The sequence below is a fragment of the Rutilus rutilus genome (genome assembly GCF_951802725.1).
Source record: "Rutilus rutilus genome assembly, chromosome: 1".
Lineage (NCBI taxonomy): Eukaryota > Metazoa > Chordata > Actinopteri > Cypriniformes > Leuciscidae > Rutilus > Rutilus rutilus.
The window spans coordinates 11,363,270-11,381,024 of NC_140209.1; the positions used below are offsets into that span (position 1 = coordinate 11,363,270).

The 17,755-nt window shown below is 37.7% G+C and overlaps 2 protein-coding genes across 6 annotated transcripts in view; both read right to left on the reverse strand.

The window, feature by feature from the left end:
* LOC311287453 (uncharacterized protein) overlaps positions 1-17,755 on the reverse strand; it is a 61,523-nt gene that overhangs the window by 22,637 nt on the left and 21,131 nt on the right. The gene's annotated exons all lie outside the window — the stretch shown is intronic.
* LOC311287474 (uncharacterized protein) lies at positions 1,417-17,424 on the reverse strand. 5 transcript variants are annotated; one of them, XM_084404344.1, is made up of 5 exons: positions 17,331-17,424; positions 15,960-16,099; positions 6,381-7,578; positions 2,207-2,304; positions 1,417-1,935 (listed from the first exon to the last, which is right to left on the reverse strand). In XM_084404344.1, exons 2-4 carry the CDS (start codon positions 16,015-16,017, stop codon positions 2,238-2,240), a joined length of 1,323 nt encoding a protein of 440 aa, XP_084260470.1. In that variant the 5' UTR covers positions 16,018-16,099; positions 17,331-17,424; the 3' UTR covers positions 1,417-1,935; positions 2,207-2,237. The 5 variants fall into 5 exon arrangements, with proteins under 5 accessions (XP_084260470.1, XP_084260468.1, XP_084260466.1 ...); XM_084404342.1 differs by having other exon boundaries at positions 15,960-16,150; XM_084404340.1 differs by having other exon boundaries at positions 2,207-2,307; positions 15,960-16,150; positions 17,331-17,363.

Consider the following 17,755-nt stretch of genomic DNA (forward strand, 5'->3'; position numbering starts at 1 on the left):
TTGTTTTTGTTTTTGCCTCTTCATGATGACTCGCTTAATCTAGTCCTAATTTGTAAGTCGCTTTGGATAAAAGCGTCTGCTAAAATGACTAAATGTAAATGTAAAACAGGTTATTATTCAAAATGACTAGATAACGTATATCGCATACATGTTTTAAGAGTTTTATTTTGTGATTTGATGCAAAACATTTTGTTTCAAATTAGAGATCCACTAAGTACAGCCCGTACTTTTTAATGTACAATAGGCACCCCCGTCTACCACAGGCATTAAATGTCTGTGAGACATACGCTGCCTTTGAATTTGCAGACCCAGAGGAGGAGCTGGAGCTAAAACTAGCTGGAGTCAAGGCCCTCAATAAAACGGTTTGTTCAGAGTTGTGTGGATGGCTTGTTCAATTTGAATAAGAATGTTCGCATAGTAATGTATTCTTATCTTTAATCTCTCTTTGTTTGTGTTGTGTTTGAGCACATGGCTCTGTCTTTATTTGTGTTGGCCATGTGTTCCTCTTGTCCTGCCTCCTAGTGTCCAGTGGCCACGCCCTCTTGTTTAGTCGTTGATGAGTCCTCATTAGTATGAGTGTGTGCTCACCTGTTCTTTGTCAGAGTATGCAATATTGCTGAATGCAATGTTAGTTTCACTTCTGTCTCCTGAGATTCCTTCATCTGATTGAGTTTTAAAGGCAGCACAGATCTATCCTTCACTGCCTTTGGTATCCCACAATCCTGTGCTTTCCATTCTGTGACAGTTGAGCTAGAAAAATAAAGATGGCGTCTGAAAGTTGCGCCTCTTAACATTTTCCACTTGTGATGCCATTTCTAGTGAGAAATTACTATTGAAGTCATTAAATATTCACTTAGTAGTGATCGATGAAAACACTACAGGAATGAGTCTGTTGCTTAAAGTGTATGTGATGGTTGTGTAAATATGAGAAATACCTCAAACTGCGGCTCGAATTAGCGCTATTGTGGGTTTTGATCAGAGACTCATTTTACTTCTTTTTTTTTACTTTTTTTCATGTGATGCATGATGATGAGGAAAGAAGCACTTTTTATTTCAAAAAGTAAAGCAATTACATATTACATTCACAATATAATGCGTTTTGATTTATCTAATAGCTAAATTTGATTAAATGCAGCATAAACTAGTTTCAGAGCTCTGTACAGGTCACTATACAAAAACATATGCTGTGTTTTAATTGGAAAGTTAGTTTACATATTTATATAAACAATAACCATTGGGGAACGTTCTATATTTGGTAACTATTTCTATGTTAATATAAAAAAATCCTATGTTGTTAAAAATAACTATCCTGCAACGTTTTGGGAACATTATATTATTGTTGCAAAAAAAAAAAAAAAGAGCATTCCTAGAACATTATTATTTAGTTCCCAAAACAATGACAAAACAGGAACCAAATACCAATGTTAGGGGAACGTTCTGTGTTTGCTGGGAAGCCCCTGAAGCAAACGTAATACTTGGCTTTCAGAACTGAAAATTATGGAATTATTCCTGAAGCAAGAAGAATCAGCAGACAATAAAATTGGACAATAACAACAAGCTGTTGATAAAATTATGAGTTTAATCAATCAATACTTGAAGCTCAAAAATGTATACAAATTAAAAATGAGACAGATCTCAAACAATGAATGAGTTAAAATTAATTTCAGATTCATGTCTCTGTTTAAAGGGTTACAGCCTCTTCTTCAGCTCCTGAACATGAAAGTGTTTTTTCCGGTGTAATTTTTCTGGTGCTCTTCTTCTGAATGAGAAGGCAGAAGTGATTTCAGAACGAAGGTGAGTGAAACTCTTCCCGCACTGATCACATATGTAAAGTTTGTCTCCGCTGTGGATCCTCATGTGAATCTTCAGACTTGATTTACAAGTGAAGAGTTTTTTAGGCTTCTGTTTTTCCTTTCTCCTTCGCGTCCATCAGGTCTAAAAGAAACATTAAATCAAGTGAGATTTCAAATGAGAGACAAACGTGAAATGAAAAGTGAAGCTCAAAGTCAAGATCACTGATGAGTTCAAGTCATTTTAATCTCATCAAATCTGGTGAACAACTGCTGTGCACGATTATGATCTATTTTAATGTCATGAAGATGATTTGTGTTATAAATCACTAGTTTGGTCATGAAACAATGTAAATCTGGTGAGCATCAGCATGTTCTTCATCATGAAGAATGAATGAGGAATCAAGAATAAACACCAATCTCTTTGTTCTTCAGTATCATGATGTTTCATTCTGCAGGTTCTGGATCACTGGCGTTCTCTCTGTCCTCTCCTTCCAGATGCTTTCTGGCAGTTCTGCTAAAAACAAACTAGTTTCATTTCTTACAGACATGATGCGAGAGAAATAATCAATATTTCAAGTACTAATGCTAATCACATGTTAAAAAAATGGTGACCTTGATCATGTAACCTAACAGTGTTGTTCAATAAAACCCAAATGATTACTTACTTTGATACTTTATTTGAACCAATTATTGCTTGTTATTATATATTTGTATTTTAATGTCTGTTGTTTCACTTGGATCTATCTTTATTACCACATTTTTGTTCGATTACTCGATTTATCGGTGGAATAATTGGTAAAATACTCAATTACTAAAATAATCGATAGCTGCAGCCCTATTTTACTTTTGCTTTAAAAAAGGATTTCATAGAAATTTGGATTTCATTTGGCGTTTCACTACTGAAGTCCTGTTTATTTTTTTCATCTAGCTGTGCTGAACAGAAGCCCAGAACATGTGGACATATTGACATTCAGAACATGCTGACTTTCTCAGACTTATTATTGTTATTACTAATATTTACTGTTATTTTATTTTTATTTTATGTTTGAATACAAATTTTTACTAAATTAGTCAATAGATTAATCGATACAAAAATAGTCGTTAGTGGCAGCCCTAGAAAAAACTATTATGGAGTGGAAATGGCTTATAAGTCAATAAGCGGTCCTCTGCCGCCATCTACTGTTTATAGTACATTTTTAAATAAATATGTTGGTTTGCCAAGTATAAGTTTTCCTACATTTTGAAGCGTTTAGTTTTACAAATGCGGACAATCTTTGAAGCATGAACAAATCATGGTTTTGGTCATCACATTAAAAATAACATTACAACTGGATAATATAAAAAAAAAAGTGATGGAAAAAGTGTGATGGATTTGAAAGTCCTTGATTAGTGCTTGAATTTTACTCTCAAAAGGATGTACGAACCCTGAAATGAATAATGTAAAAACATTTGTCTATTTCTGCCACAATACCATGGTTATAGTTAGCATTACTACATTAAATCCAAAGGGAACATGGTTTCTCCTGGCTTCCAAGTCAGTGCTGTTTGATCTGATATACAGTATATGGTTAATAACAGAGAAGTGTTGGGTGAGTAAATCATGGGCTAATTTTCATTTTTGGGTGAAATATCCCTTTAATTCAGTATTAATAACATCGCAGCGAGATCTAGTGAGAAAGCATTTGAATTCAGCGCAGTATTAACAACACTTAAGTCATCCTATGGGTATATGACATCTTCCTCAGAAGGCCTTTATTATCCCACCGGAGCCATATGGAGTACTTTAATGGACTTCAAAACTGAAACTGCAATTGACTGCCATTTTAAAGCTTGGAAGAGCCAGGACATTTTTAATATAACTCTGATTGTATTCGTCTGAAAGAAGAATTTCATACACACCTAGGATGACACGAGGGTGAGTAAATCATGGGCTAATTTTCCTTTGGGTGAATTATCCCTTTAAAATGCTTTCTCAATGGATCTCCCAGGGCAGCGTAGTAATGTTGTTTCGTGATCGAGATCGGCCCATGAGTAAACCGGTGTCTAGTATTGCTCTGAGCTGATAAACTGTAGCCTGGCAAGTCACCATTGGCATGGCTAAATCCGAGGGGCGGGATAAACGGTTGTCTCTCAAAATCCCTCTGCACGCAATAGGGCTACAACCAATCAGAGCAATGAAGAAGGCTAGTTGGTATATTAAACTTTTGCCGTATCCAGTCGGCAAAACTCCGAACACGTCTTCCTTTTTAAAAAATGACTTAAGTGCCGTTCTTTGCTCTTTTCTCAAAGAAAAGCTTAACTCCAAGTCCTGACCTGAGTTTGGTTTTTCCAGCTCAAAAGTCAACGGAGAGTTGCTAGACCACACTGGCTGCAAAATACATTTTGCTGCCGCTAGGGTGCATCTAGATTTCTAGGCTAGATAAACTGCGCTGCGCAGCTCAAACGAGTAGTGTGGTTTCATTCTGCTTTCGTTTGCCGTGTGATGTTTCTCATATGCGGCAGAAATGGCAGCTCTCAATTAAAAAAGTTGCAAAATGTGACCATTTACTCGCAGTCTAGAGCCCTGTATAGTGCTTTATTTCTGCTTTACATGAGCGCCACCTACTGTCAGAGAGCGAATTTGTGTATTTTTGCATTGATCTGAACTAATAGACAAATTAGATATTCCTGTTGGTTGAACATGAGTTAATAGATATCAATCAATCAACAAAATGTCCTGTGCTCACCATACACCGGCTATAGGTGGAGAGGAGAGATTTGGCTATAGGGTGATGTGTGTCTAACTTACACAAAAGAGACTTTAAAATACAACAGTCTACATTATAGACTTTAGAGCACATTAAAATAAACTACTCGCTGTGATCTAGGGGTGCATGATATATCGACTCAGTATCGTTATCAGGATATCACGTTGCCCGATATTATATCGAAAGTCTCCCGATAATTATGCTATATTTAGTTTATGATGCGTCCCGTTGTATGTGCAGGAAGCCTCAGTTCAGACAACACAGGACATCGTCCACTCAACACGGTAACCGCTAACTTCACTCACACGTAAAAAAAACACACCCAGGTGGCGGTTCCTCTTTCCACCTGGTAAAATATACCTTGCCTCCACTTCCCTTTCCGCCGTTAATTAGTCAGTCCACCCTTTCCGTCAAAAGTGAAAGTGAAAGTAAACGTAAAGCCGTGTAGTTTACTGCACTGTCACATAGTGTACATACAACCAGTAAAACAGGTCCTGTTCTGACATGGTTATGTATTTATTCATGTTGTACCAGTCCAATAAGACTGTCAGTTGAAATAAACCTTGTGTTGTAAGAAAACTAGGGCTGCAACAAACGATTATTTTGATAATCGATTAATCTAACGCTTATTAGAACGATTAATCGACTAATCATCGATTATTTCACAGACTAATCAGTAAGTTTGGAACGATAATTCAGCTTTTCAATTAGTTAAAACACTGAGTTATACATATTCTAACTATAATATATAAAAAAGAAAATCACTTCAGCTTTTGAAATGGTTGTTTTAATGAACTTTGAGCCAACTAAACAGGTCTTTCTCTTTAAGGTTTCAGATTTCTGTCCAACTCAAATCACACACAAATGCTCTCTAAACATTGTTTAAATATTATGTTATCTTTCAATAGAAAAAAAAACAAACAAATTAATCAGCTGCATTACAGATAAACTTAATCTGCAAACAATTATAAGAATAAAATAAAATAAAAATTGACATGACATGACAATTGAGCTGACAGAGACATTCTCATTGACTTTTTAATTTACAGTATGAAAAAGTAACTGACATGATATTAGCATCACCTTTTGTAAGTCTTCATGAATATGTAACAAAATACAGCCAAGTGATAAGACTGTAATACCTAATAGTGTTATAATAATAAAAACAGCCCTGACTCCTAAGCTTGATCAAGCTTTATTCTATGCAAAAATAAATCACATTACTGTAATTATATTATTATTGTAAATATTATTGCTATTATTAGTTGTATTGCATTCTCTAATAAAGAGATTTACTGCTAGTTATTTAGCTCCAGCTTGAGAACATTCATCTCTCACCGGCTCCTCTTGTTTCCTCTTTAAGTGCTTTAACATGCATGTTGTGCTCCCGTGAAAAGCAAGTTCCGCCTTGCATGTATTGCATACGACAGCATTCTTGGTTTGAAGTTTTGTGCAACTTTCACACACCTTGCTAGTTCGGATTCGTTTGCACGCCGTCATAATTCGCGCTGTGTTTTCTTCTACCGCAATAGCATTTGTAACGGCTGCATTACACTCTAGCGCTACAGCGCCGTAGCGGTCAAATCGCGATATTGCAGGCCCTTACATTAGGTCACGTGAAATCAAACGACTACTCGACAACAAGATATTTTGTCCAATGTCGACTAATCGTTTCAGCCCTAAAGAAAACTTGTTTTATTTGTTATGAATCTATTTTGATGCATTTCCCATAACTTTTGTAACTTTACATATGTTTAAAAATATTGAAATTAATATCGGTATCGCAATATTCATTATCGATATCGCAATATCAAATTTTGTCAATATCGTGCACCCCTACCGTGATCTCAGACTGCGGTGATGTGGTTTCTCCACAGCATGGATCTTCATGTGTAACTTCAGGTGACTTTTAACAGAGAAACTCTTTCCACACTGATCACACGTGTGCGGCTTCTCTCCAGTGTGGATCATCTCATGTGTTTTCAGATGTTCTGACCGACTGAATCTCTTGTCACAGTGTGAACACTTGTAAGGTTTTTCTCCAGTGTGGATCCTCTCGTGTGTTTTCAGAGATGATGACACACTGAATCTCTTGTCACAGTGTGAACACTTGTAAGGTTTTTCTCCAGTGTGGATCCTCTCATGTCTTTTCAGATGTGATGAGTGAATGAATTTCTTGTCACAGTGTGAACACGTGTGCGGCTTCTCTCCAGTGTGGATCCTCTCATGTGTTTTCAGATGTGCTGACTGACTGAATCTCTTGTCACAGTGTGAACACTTGTAAGGTTTTTCTCCAGTGTGAATTCTCTGGTGCTCTTTTAAATGTTCAGCTGTAGCAAAAGTCTTCTCACACTCAAAGCACACATGATTTCTCACAACAGTATGTGTTTTCTGATGTGCATGTAAATATAGCAACAGTGAAAAACTCTTTCCACACACAGAACATGAATGCGGCTTATCCTTCGTATGAACTGTCAGGTGTGTCTTCAGGGCTGATGCCCAAAGAAAAGTGTTGTCGCATTGATTACATGTGTACGGCTTCTCTCCGGTGTGGATCCTGATGTGAGACTTAAGATTACTTTTGCATGAAAATCTCTTTTCACACTGATCACACATGAATGGCTTCTCTCCCGTGTGAATCATCATGTGAATCTCAAGACTTTGTTTGTATATGAAACTCTTCCCACATTGATCACAAGGGAATGGCTTCTCTCCGGTGTGGATCCTCATGTGTTCTTTAAGGTGTGAAGATTGATTGAAACTTTTCCCACATTGATCACACTTAAACGGCTTCTCCCCAGTGTGAACTCTCATGTGACGCTCAAGACTTTGTTTGGTTGTGAGACTCTTCCCACACTGAGTGCAGGTGAAAGATTTCTTGGCTCTTCTTTTCTTTAAAAATTTCTTTTTAGTCTTTGAGTGACTCAAATGTTTTTCTCCAGGTTTGACATGATGTTCCTCCTCCACTTCACTCAGTTCTTCACTCTCCTCCTTCACTTCCATCAGTTCTTCACTCTCCTCCTTCACTTCCATCAGGTCTGACATGAAAGAAAAGAAAAAAAATGTAAATTAAATTTTCAGTACATCAAAATAATTCAAAGAGAAATGTAAAGTGAAAGACATGAAATTGAACCCTGATGTAATAGTAGAAAGTAGACAAGTTATAAAATATTTTGATAATCTGATGCCTTTTTATAAATTGATATGCCCATGAAATTTTCCAAGAATGAGGTAAATTTATCCCCCAATTATTATTTTTAAAACATTATAGGCACAAATCCCATGTTTCTTTAGCAAAAATTATTAAATATATTTGATAAATGACACAATTATCTAACATATTAACATATAAATATACAATACTGCCATATTTTGTCACCAACTTTGAGATTTATATTTATTTTACTGAAACTTTTTAATTATTAATGGCCACACTAGATTTTTCCTTCATAGACTTCCATTCATGCGCATGTGAATGTGGGACACCAGAAACACAAGCTGAAGCAGTGTGTGTAGAAATTTCACATGCTCAAAGTATAGAGTGACCGCAGCTTTAACTAGATTTTTTAACTTAGATCTTTGTGCTTCATGTTTCACTCAACCCTGTTACTCCTGACATGATTTTCCTCCTTTCAAAAACTGAGCATTTCTTAAAACTAGGGCTGCAAGATATTGAAGAAAAATTCAATATGCGATATCCGATATCCGATATGCGATACGATAATGCCTAAAGTGAGTAAAATAAACTTAAATTATACGTGATTATACGTAAACCAACATACGTGTTTCACATTATTTTTGTGACAAGAAAACATCCCTACAGCTTCAGAAAGTGAACATCAATATGATGAAACGCGATTTTTTTTTTTTTTAACCGCAAAAGCTGCGATTACACTCTGGTCACGTGACACGCGAGAGAAAGTCTGTAGTCTGCAGATGTAGCATCAACTTGGCACGCCTCGCCTATAGGCCTGGCATACAGGAAAGAACACTGTTTAATTTATGTGATATTATGTTATAGTATATATAATTAATATATAATGATATATTACGTTATAGATTCTCTCTCCAACGATTCTGGATCGATTCAGAGAATTTCAGAATCGAGTCTGACCTTAGTTTTTAAACACAGATGCATGATGACACTGCGTGTTCTCTCTCTCTCTCTCTCTCTCTCTCTCTCTCTCTCTCTCTCTCTCTCTCTCTCTCTCACACACACACACACACACACACACACACACACACACACTTCTTCTTCGGCGGTCACTCGAAACGAGTATGACTGTCCTCTGTTGGGTCACCTTATTTGTGGATCCTCAGGTGGCTGTAAAGGCCGATCTGTGATCCACAGATTCTGCTGCAATGTGGGCATTGGAAGGTTGAGATGATGTGTGGTGGTGGAGCCTTTCTCTGTTTGTCCTTGCGGTGTTGCCGCTTTGCATCTGCGGCACGGCGGAGTTCTGTTTAGTGGTGTGCTGCACCTTCCTGCACTGCTTTTCTCCAGTAGTCCCTGTTAAACGCGAGATTCTCCCAGTCGCCGGACATGATGTTAAACTTTTTCAGGCTGGTCTTGATATTGTCCTTAAAGTGCTTCTTTGGCCCACCAGGGGCTCACTGTCCTTCTTTTAGCTGGGAGTACAGGATCTGCTTAGGGAGACGGTTGTTGGGCATGCGGTTTGTACGTCTGTCTTCCCAGTCAATCCTCAAGATTTTTCTTAAGGCACTTTGATGGAATCGTTCCAGTGCTCTCAGGTGTCTGCTGTACGTGGTCCAGGATTCTGCTCCATACAGCAGAGTTGGGAGAATCACAGCTCTGTAAACTAGGACCTTAGTTTGAGCCCTCAGGTCTCGGTCATCAAAGACTCTTGTCCTGAGTTTGGCATAGGCTCCGCTGGCACAGCTCAGGCGATGGTTAACTTCACAGTCTATATCAGCTTTGGAAGAGAGAATGCTGCCAAGGTAGGGAAAGTGGTCCACGCTTTCCAGAGTGGTGTTATCCGCTTTGATGATGGGCTGGAGTGATGGCTGGTTGGGTGGTGGTTGATACAGAACCTGAGTTTTCTTGATGTTCAAGGCCGAACCCAGGGCTCTGTATGTCTTGGCAAAGGCATTTAGGATGCCCTGGAGGTCTTCAGGGGAATGTGCTGCAATGGCATTATCATCGGCGTATTGCAGCTCCATGATGGTGGTATTCCTGATTTTGCTCTTGGCTTTGAACCTGGTAAGGTTGAAGAGCCTGCCATCAGTCATGTAAAGGATTGGGATCCCCTGTGGCAACTCTTGGCCAGTAAGGTGGAGTATGGCTGCAATGAAGATGGCAAATAGGGTAGGTGCAATGCTACATCCTTGTTTGACCCCAGTTTCTACAGTTTCTCCTGTTGAGCACTGTGGCTGACATGCCGTCATGCAGTAGCCTCAGTACACGGATGTATTTGGCATGACATCCATACTTTGATAGTATGCTCCACAGTGCCTGCCTATCCACCGAGTCAAAGGCGTTTGTCAAGTCTATAAAGGCCATGTACAGAGGCAGTCCTTGTTCCCAACACTTTTCTTGTAGTTGGCGAGCAGAAAAGATCATGTCAGTTGTTTGTTCCCCTAGATGGACGAAACCGCACTGTGATTCAGGGAGTATCTCCTCAGATAGTGGTAGCAGGCGGTTGGCGAGGACACGAGCAAGGACTTTGCCTGTTGTTAAGAGTGAGATGCCCCTGTAGTTTCAACATTCAGCCTTGTCCCCTTTCTTGAATATGGTAACAATTTGGTCATCCCGGAGCTCTTCCCTTTCCCAGACCTTGACGAGTAGATGGTGGATGTGGTGCCAGAGCCTTGGTCCTCCTTCCTTTAAGATCTCCGCGGGGATCCCATCAGGACCAGTGGCCTTGTTGTTCCTGAGATTCCTGATGGCATTGTGAACCTCATTTAGGGTAGGAGGTTCCCCCATGTCTTCTCTGATGGGACTCTGCGGGATATGGTCGGCAACGTCTGGTTTGGCTGAGCTGTCACGGTTTAGAAGTTCTTGAAAGTGCTCCTTCCAATGTGCGTTGATGGAGTCATTGGCCCTCATTTATCATTCTTGCGTAGAAACGGGCGTATATATTGGCGTAAGATTATGCTTACACTCCTCTCATCGCCTGATTTATGAAGCTGTGCGTACCTTTGAAATCCAGGTGTACGCAATACCTGCCCTTGATAAATGCCGCGGCTGAAAACGATCGTCATTAGAATAACACGCCCCTATATATTCAAGTCTCCGCTCCCCCCACGCCCTCATTTTACGCCATGGACACACGGAAGACGGCAAAGAAGAGAAAGTTCTTTGAGAAAGAGAAAGCGAAACCAGGGAAGTGGAAAGAAACAAAATTGATTTCTAGATTTTTATTATTAATGACGCTTATTGTTATTTAGAAGAAGAATGTCGTTATTATTATTATTTGTATTATTATTATTATTTAAAAGAAGAAGAATATGTCATTTTTATTATTTTGTCAGTCTGAATTATTTTTTGGTCATTGAAAACCTTTCATTACTGAACCTAGTCCGTGCGCTCCTGCCGGGCCTAACCCTGGCCTAACCATCGTTTCAAATAATAGTACAACGGTGAGTGCGTCGAGTATAAACGCCTCGTCCGTTTGGGGACTTGCGCTGCGGAGCCAGGCGAAAGTAGCTATAAACAAGGCTTGAAACGTCAGGTAAAGCGCACAGGTTCGCAACTTAAGGAATACATATGCCTACAATTCAAATGCTTTGGTAAAGTCACACAAATTAAACACTGAAGTCCATGTTGCACAAAAATAAACACTGAAGTTTTTAGGGCACCTTTTCTAGCCCCTTCCCCATGTGGGGTAAGCAGAGCGGATCCTGAATAGTCATGGGTGTAGCTGCCGAAGAGCTCTTCTGCCTCGTTCCAAGAGCCCAGCGACTGATTCTGACACCCATCGCCTTATGTGCCAACTCATGACTAGGGGCTTCCAGACTACACAAACCTGCCCCCATCCCCACTTGCTGGTCGCCATAGGACTTTATCCGGGGTGGTAGGGTGGATTCCCTTTGTGGAGGACACCTGTGCATAGCGTTGTTTAACATGTGGAGGCTTGTGCACAGACAACCACCACATGGTCCTTGGCAGGTCTGGGTCAGGATCCAGTGGCACGGAGTCCAAGACGACTGGACACACACACACACACACACACACACACACACACACACCACTCAAACCTTCCGAAAAATAATCTTTCATAAAGTTTGGAAAGGTTTAAGCGAATTACAAGGTAGGGCTGGGCGATATGGACCAAAAGTCATATCCCGATATATTTAGGCTGAATATACGATATATATCCCGATATTTTTTTCCGCAAAGTGAGAGCAAATGTTCAGTCAAAGTCAAAGCCAAATATGACATGTCACAAGTAGTTTTATTGAAACTGGCTATTTCAGTGAACAGTTGCAAAATAAAATGAATAAATAATAAACAGGTTTCTTCACTTTAGAGGGCGGGGCTTTAACATTTCAAAGCCGCGATGTACAGAAAAATCACACAAAGATATAGAAGAAAATGTATAAAAACTTTTTGGATCAATAAAACTAAGAAATAACATAAATAACTCCAGAAAGGCCACAGACAGGATTTGCAGACAGACAGGATTTGCATTTCACATGCAAATCAAATTAAATCGGCTAAATTACCTGTGCGAGCAGGCTCTAAGTACAGCACAACATCGATGCACCGAAAAAATAAACAATTCATTTAGAAAATTTAATTAGAACAGAATATACCTTTCTAATAAATAAAAATACAAAACTAAATAAATCAGAATCAAGTCACAAGATGAGGAGTGTGCAAAATGCCTAAAGTGCAGGGGAACATATATTCAAAACACAAGCCACAAATAGTTAGATTAGATAACCCTGACAGATCAATAAATAAAATAAAAAATAAAGAAATTATTAAAATAACGATAGTAGCCAGAATTTTCAACTTTGTCTTTTTAACTACAGAAACAACAATAAATGCTAAACTGGAGTGGCAGTCTTTTTAGCTAAAAATGTTCACAGCATCCAAAAATCAAATTAGAACCGGCTGAAAAGTTTTGAAATCACTTGTACCCTACCTGATCGAGAGAACAAATCCAGTCTTTCACTCTGTCTGTGTCCGTTGGAGTCTTTTCAAATTGTGCGCGCGGATAAAATACATTCTAAAACGTGAAAAACGTTTACGGCTTGATCTCCTAAAATAGTTAAATTAAAATATCAAATTATGTGAAGAAAATGCTTTACTATAGGAGGAACGCATTGCGTTCATATTCTGGGTTCATCTGCTTATATTAAAGTGCCTTTTAAGGTGAGACACTGCAGGTGAATAGGGTAAAATTGTTAACTTACAGATATCACCATCAAACTTTACCAGTTGATTACTCATGAATAGGAGAAAAAAATGCATTGCAAGTTTTCTGTAATTTTATTTTTAAATATGCTAATGAGGCTATATCTAATTAAATATGCATTAATTTGCATATATTTTGAAGTGACAAATCTGACCATTGAAAAAAACAAGGTTCAAAATAATTTTTTGCATTTTGTTGATATATTCAATGAAAATACATTATCAGAGGGGATAACGAATATCTCCTTTTGTTACCCTGTAAATCAGAAAATACTGCCAATAGCCTTAAATTGATTTCCGCCCTATTTTTAGGCATAAAATGTCATATAAATCAGGCCAAGAATGATGTATCAACAAATCCCTCTGGACAAACCTTTACAATATAGTTAGGAATACGACTGTAAAGTTTGGTGTACGTAGGTGCTACAGAAGTGGAAAATGGTCACTAGGAGTGTGAGAAAAAACTCATTTTGAGAAAATGGCCTTTAAAGATTTTTATGGCAAAACTCCACTAATTTCTATTGAAAGCCATGAATTACAGACAAAATATGCTTTAGGTCCAAGTAAAATCCATGTATCACACTGTTTAACATCCAAAACTCATTATTGCTTCATCCATTACTGATCATAACATCCAAAACAACACATCAACAGTCCATCACACAGGTGGAATGGAAAAACTAAATACCGGTATATCACAGTCCCTCAGGCAGATTCAACTTTGGGAAGTTTTATTCTTTTGGCTATTTGTCCAAGGTGTAAATCACTTAGTGAAGATATTTTTTCCCAGTGGAGGAGGAAGTGCATCTCTGTCTGACCCAGTTGGTGGTCACTGAGCCTGTATTTAGTCAGGATCCGTCTCTTCTTCTCTGACAGTGTGCAGATATTCTGTCAAATAACAATTTAGTCTACTTTGTTTGCTTTCTCCAATGTTCTAAATATTGATATTTTGAACGATTCATAATTAGTTTTGTTCTGTTGAGTTGTTTTGAACCAGTGCTGAAGGGAGCCTGGTTGGTTACCTTCACCATCAGCTGACTGAGGGGACTGTTTTCAGGATTTGGCTCGTGGGTTTTAAGTGCTTTGAAATGTGATGTGTCTTTTTGACTTACATTTAGATTTGTTCAAAATGTTACAGCTTGTTCGTAACGCATCGATTGCGCGGCTCTTTAATTTGTGACTCGCAGGGCTGTAAAAATACGCCGATATCATGCAGCCAGTCACTACAGATATTTCATTACATAACCCATTACAAACTCAAAGTGTCAGCTCTATTACAAATAATTTTGATCGGATTGAAAGAGGTGGTTTATCGCGAGAACATGTAAACACTTGGTCGATTGAGAACCGAAACTGAAAGGACGACGTATGGCTCTCCTACTGACTTTGTCCTATCAGTGCGGCTCTCATGAAAAAAAATTGTGAAGACACATGCATTAGGCTATGTGATGGCATTTCATCATCTTTTGTCTTTGTTGGTAATCCCTTGTGTCTTCTAGCTAATGACAACTGTTTTCGGCTTCTCTGAGAGAATTTTACACGCATATCTTTCGACATTTTGAACTACCGCGGAAATATCAGAGCGCGTCACGTGACGATTCTGAACGAATCACGTTGTCAGAAATTGGCATCAGCCAATGAGATTGCGCATTTCGAGTTAAATCACCAGTTTTACTTTCATGATTTGTTGCTGATAGACAGGAAATTACCATATTTGGATCCGACAGCATTGAAAAGGACAGAGAGAGCTTTCTAACGGTGTGTGATGACGGTGCACCAGACACAGCGACCGCGGAGCAGCGGGATGATTTAGAACGCCAACTTTTGATGAATTTAGGCGAAATCTGCACACTCAAACAGACAAAGTGTAGTAAAATAAAGACCTAAATGTGTATTTTGGACTTTTTTTCACCACAGTCTGAAAGAAGACATGTTATTGAAGACAAATATCCCAAAATCTCAAAATTGACCAGTAAAAAAAAAAGTATTCTCGCCTTAAAAGAATACTAACATATGTAGACCTGATTTACTGCTGCTTAACACATGATGACAAGATATCTTACCAGCTTGGGTGGAACATCTGCCAAAGACATTGTCCACAGAATCATGAGGGAAATAATAACCAATGAGATGGCCAACAATTTTAATTGGCAAGGGAGAGGACAGAAGAGCCCATTTTCTACACTCTTGCTAGCAAAAGTTGTCATAGGTGATATGTTTTAAAAAACATTCAAACATTCAAAACTTAGACATAACTTTGAAATAGCAATTGCAATTTGAAATGCAATTTCTTGCAGAAAACTTTTTTTTCTGTTTTGGGTTGTGTAATTAAAATAGAACGACACATCTTAAATGTTCTAAAAAGTTGTTTGTATGTTTGTTTGTTTTTTACAGGAGTATATGCTGCTACTACTCCTCCTCCTCCGCTCTGTCTTCATCATCAGAGCCACACACAATCTCTAATTCGCTTCAAATCTGCAAAAAGCTCTGCAGAATACGGAAGAGAATCTGCACATTTTCTCAGTTTTCAGATTGGTTTTTTTTGGCCTTCTTCCGCATTTTCTTTGCCGCCTTTTTTGTCACCTTTTGGTTCCTTGTTGATTTCTTTGACTTTGTTTTACTTTTCTTTGCATTTTTTCCGCTGCCTTTGTGTAGTTTTTTTTTTTTTTCTACTTTTTTGTCGATTGACTCATGGTTGCAAATCCAGAATGAAAATCTGCAGAATGTATCTGTATATAATGTCTGTATTTGGACTGTGGAGATGTTTTAACATTTTTGTTTTTGTTTTCTGAGTGTTATTTATCTATTAAATGCTGTAGTAGTTAATAGATAAAATAGTATTTAGCTTGATCTGATGTTGACAATCAATATACAAAATTCTCAAACCTCCCTTTACTGACCATTTGTTGAAATAAAAAAAAAAACAGTCTGTACCATTTCATAGTTTACCTGTTTATCTAAATGTGATGAAGTGCTTGAATGTTTCTAACATGAATGTTCTTCAGCATCATGAATGAATGAAGAATAGACACCAACCTCTCTGTTCTTCAGGATCTTCAGTGTGTTTCATTCTGCAGGGTTCTGGATCACTCATGTTCTCACTGTCCTCTTTAATAAACTCAGTCTTTGCAGATTTCAGCTCTCCCTGATGCTCTGATGCTCGTCTTCACTTGTAGCTGATGGGAATTTATAGCATTTATTGGAGAATTGCAGTGGGAGGAGCTGATCTGACAAAATAAAAAATATCAGTTCCTGAATTTGTTTTGATACTAAATATCACATCTAAGCATTTATGTCTGTCTGTCTGAAGTAAAGTAACTGATGCAAATGTATCTTATGTTATGGCTAACCAGAACACTCTCCTGCATTTTGCATTACAATATAGACAGAAAATAGAAATGATAAAGAATATAAACATCATAATGTCTTCCAAATATTAACAATGGTAAGAAAAAGAAAAAAATCAGTTGAATGTATGGACACAGAAATAAACGTATATTTTTGAGCAACAAATACAGTCTGTTGACACCAATGAAATGGGCTTTAAGTGTCAATTTACAGGAGATCTGAAGACATCAGCATAATAAATGAGGTGAAAACAGGAACTATTGTAATGAAATAAAGAGTGTTTTCAGCAGATCTGTTAATATTGATGAGCCTCAGACTATCAACACTCATTCAACAAGCCATTCAGGATCATCAGCAGATCATCTCATTTTATTCTGAGTGTTTGCTGTTAGAAACACATTATTTGAGTCAGGATACATGATAAAAGCCTGTGAAACTGCTCTATTGAAAGAAAACACTGTTGCTTCTCACCATCTGACACAAATAAAACATAAAAAGATATAAAAACAAACTAAATTAACCACCTCATCTAAATAACTAAAACAGCATAATGTTAATATCTAAAATATATTTAGATTTTCTAGTAATTACAATCATTGCATTATGTTATTCAAAACTGACAATGATCCTAAAAAACTCATAAGCTCAATGTGAAGTATTTAGCCGTATCTGTTCCAGTGTATTTTAACAATGTGAAGTAGCCTACCAAATTTGATTTGTTAAAGATTAAATAAAACGGCAGCAGCATCAATTCTCCTCACAGACCTCAAACTTTAACTCTTGACTTGACATTCAGTAACAGTTCTCACACAAACATCGAGACAATCACACAAACGAACACAAACTCGCTCAGGTCTGAATGAACTCAACATATTCTCCTCATGCTCGCTGCTGCTGCACTAAATGTTTATTTCAGAAGGAACACGCCAGAAAAGACGCACAAGTATCGCTGTGATCGATGAAAACACTACAGAAATGAGCCTGTCGCTTAATCAAACTGTATAAAGTGTGTGTGATGGTTGTGTAAATATGAGAAATACTGTGAACTGCTCTCCTCACCTCAGAAGACTCTTCTTCTTCTACTTCTTCTTTATTGACGGCTCGAATTAGCGCCATCTGTTGTGGGTTTTGGATCAGAGACTCATTTTACTCCGAGGAATAACGAGGAAGCAAGCACTTTTTTATTTCAAAAAGTACAGAGATTACATGTTTATGATATACAACTTTGTATACAAAATGTATTAACAATGTGTTCAATGTCATCACAATACAAATGAGAAAATAAGAGTGATTAGCTGAAAACTGAAAAATAAAAGACAAAAAAAGAAGATAAAGAGAAAGAACACAAGGGTAAGATTTTAAACTATACATCAATTACATTGTACTTTATTTTTTGTCAATGGTAAACTTACATTTATGTATATTTTTATGTTGTATAAAATTTGCCAAGAAGATAAATTAAATTTAAATCAAAACAAGTCAAA

Coding starts and splice junctions, on each gene's coding strand:
- LOC311287474 (XM_084404340.1), bottom strand. CDS start 16,017: ATGAGTGATCCAGAACCCTGCAGAATGAAACACACTGAAGATCCTGAA. Junction 7,579..15,959: donor AGATCCTGAAGAACAGAGAG/GTTGGTGTCTAT, acceptor CTTTCATGTCAG/ACCTGATGGAAGTGAAGGAG. Junction 2,308..6,380: donor CACCGCAGTCTGAGATCACG/GTAGGGGTGCAC, acceptor GTTTGTTTTTAG/CAGAACTGCCAGAAAGCATC.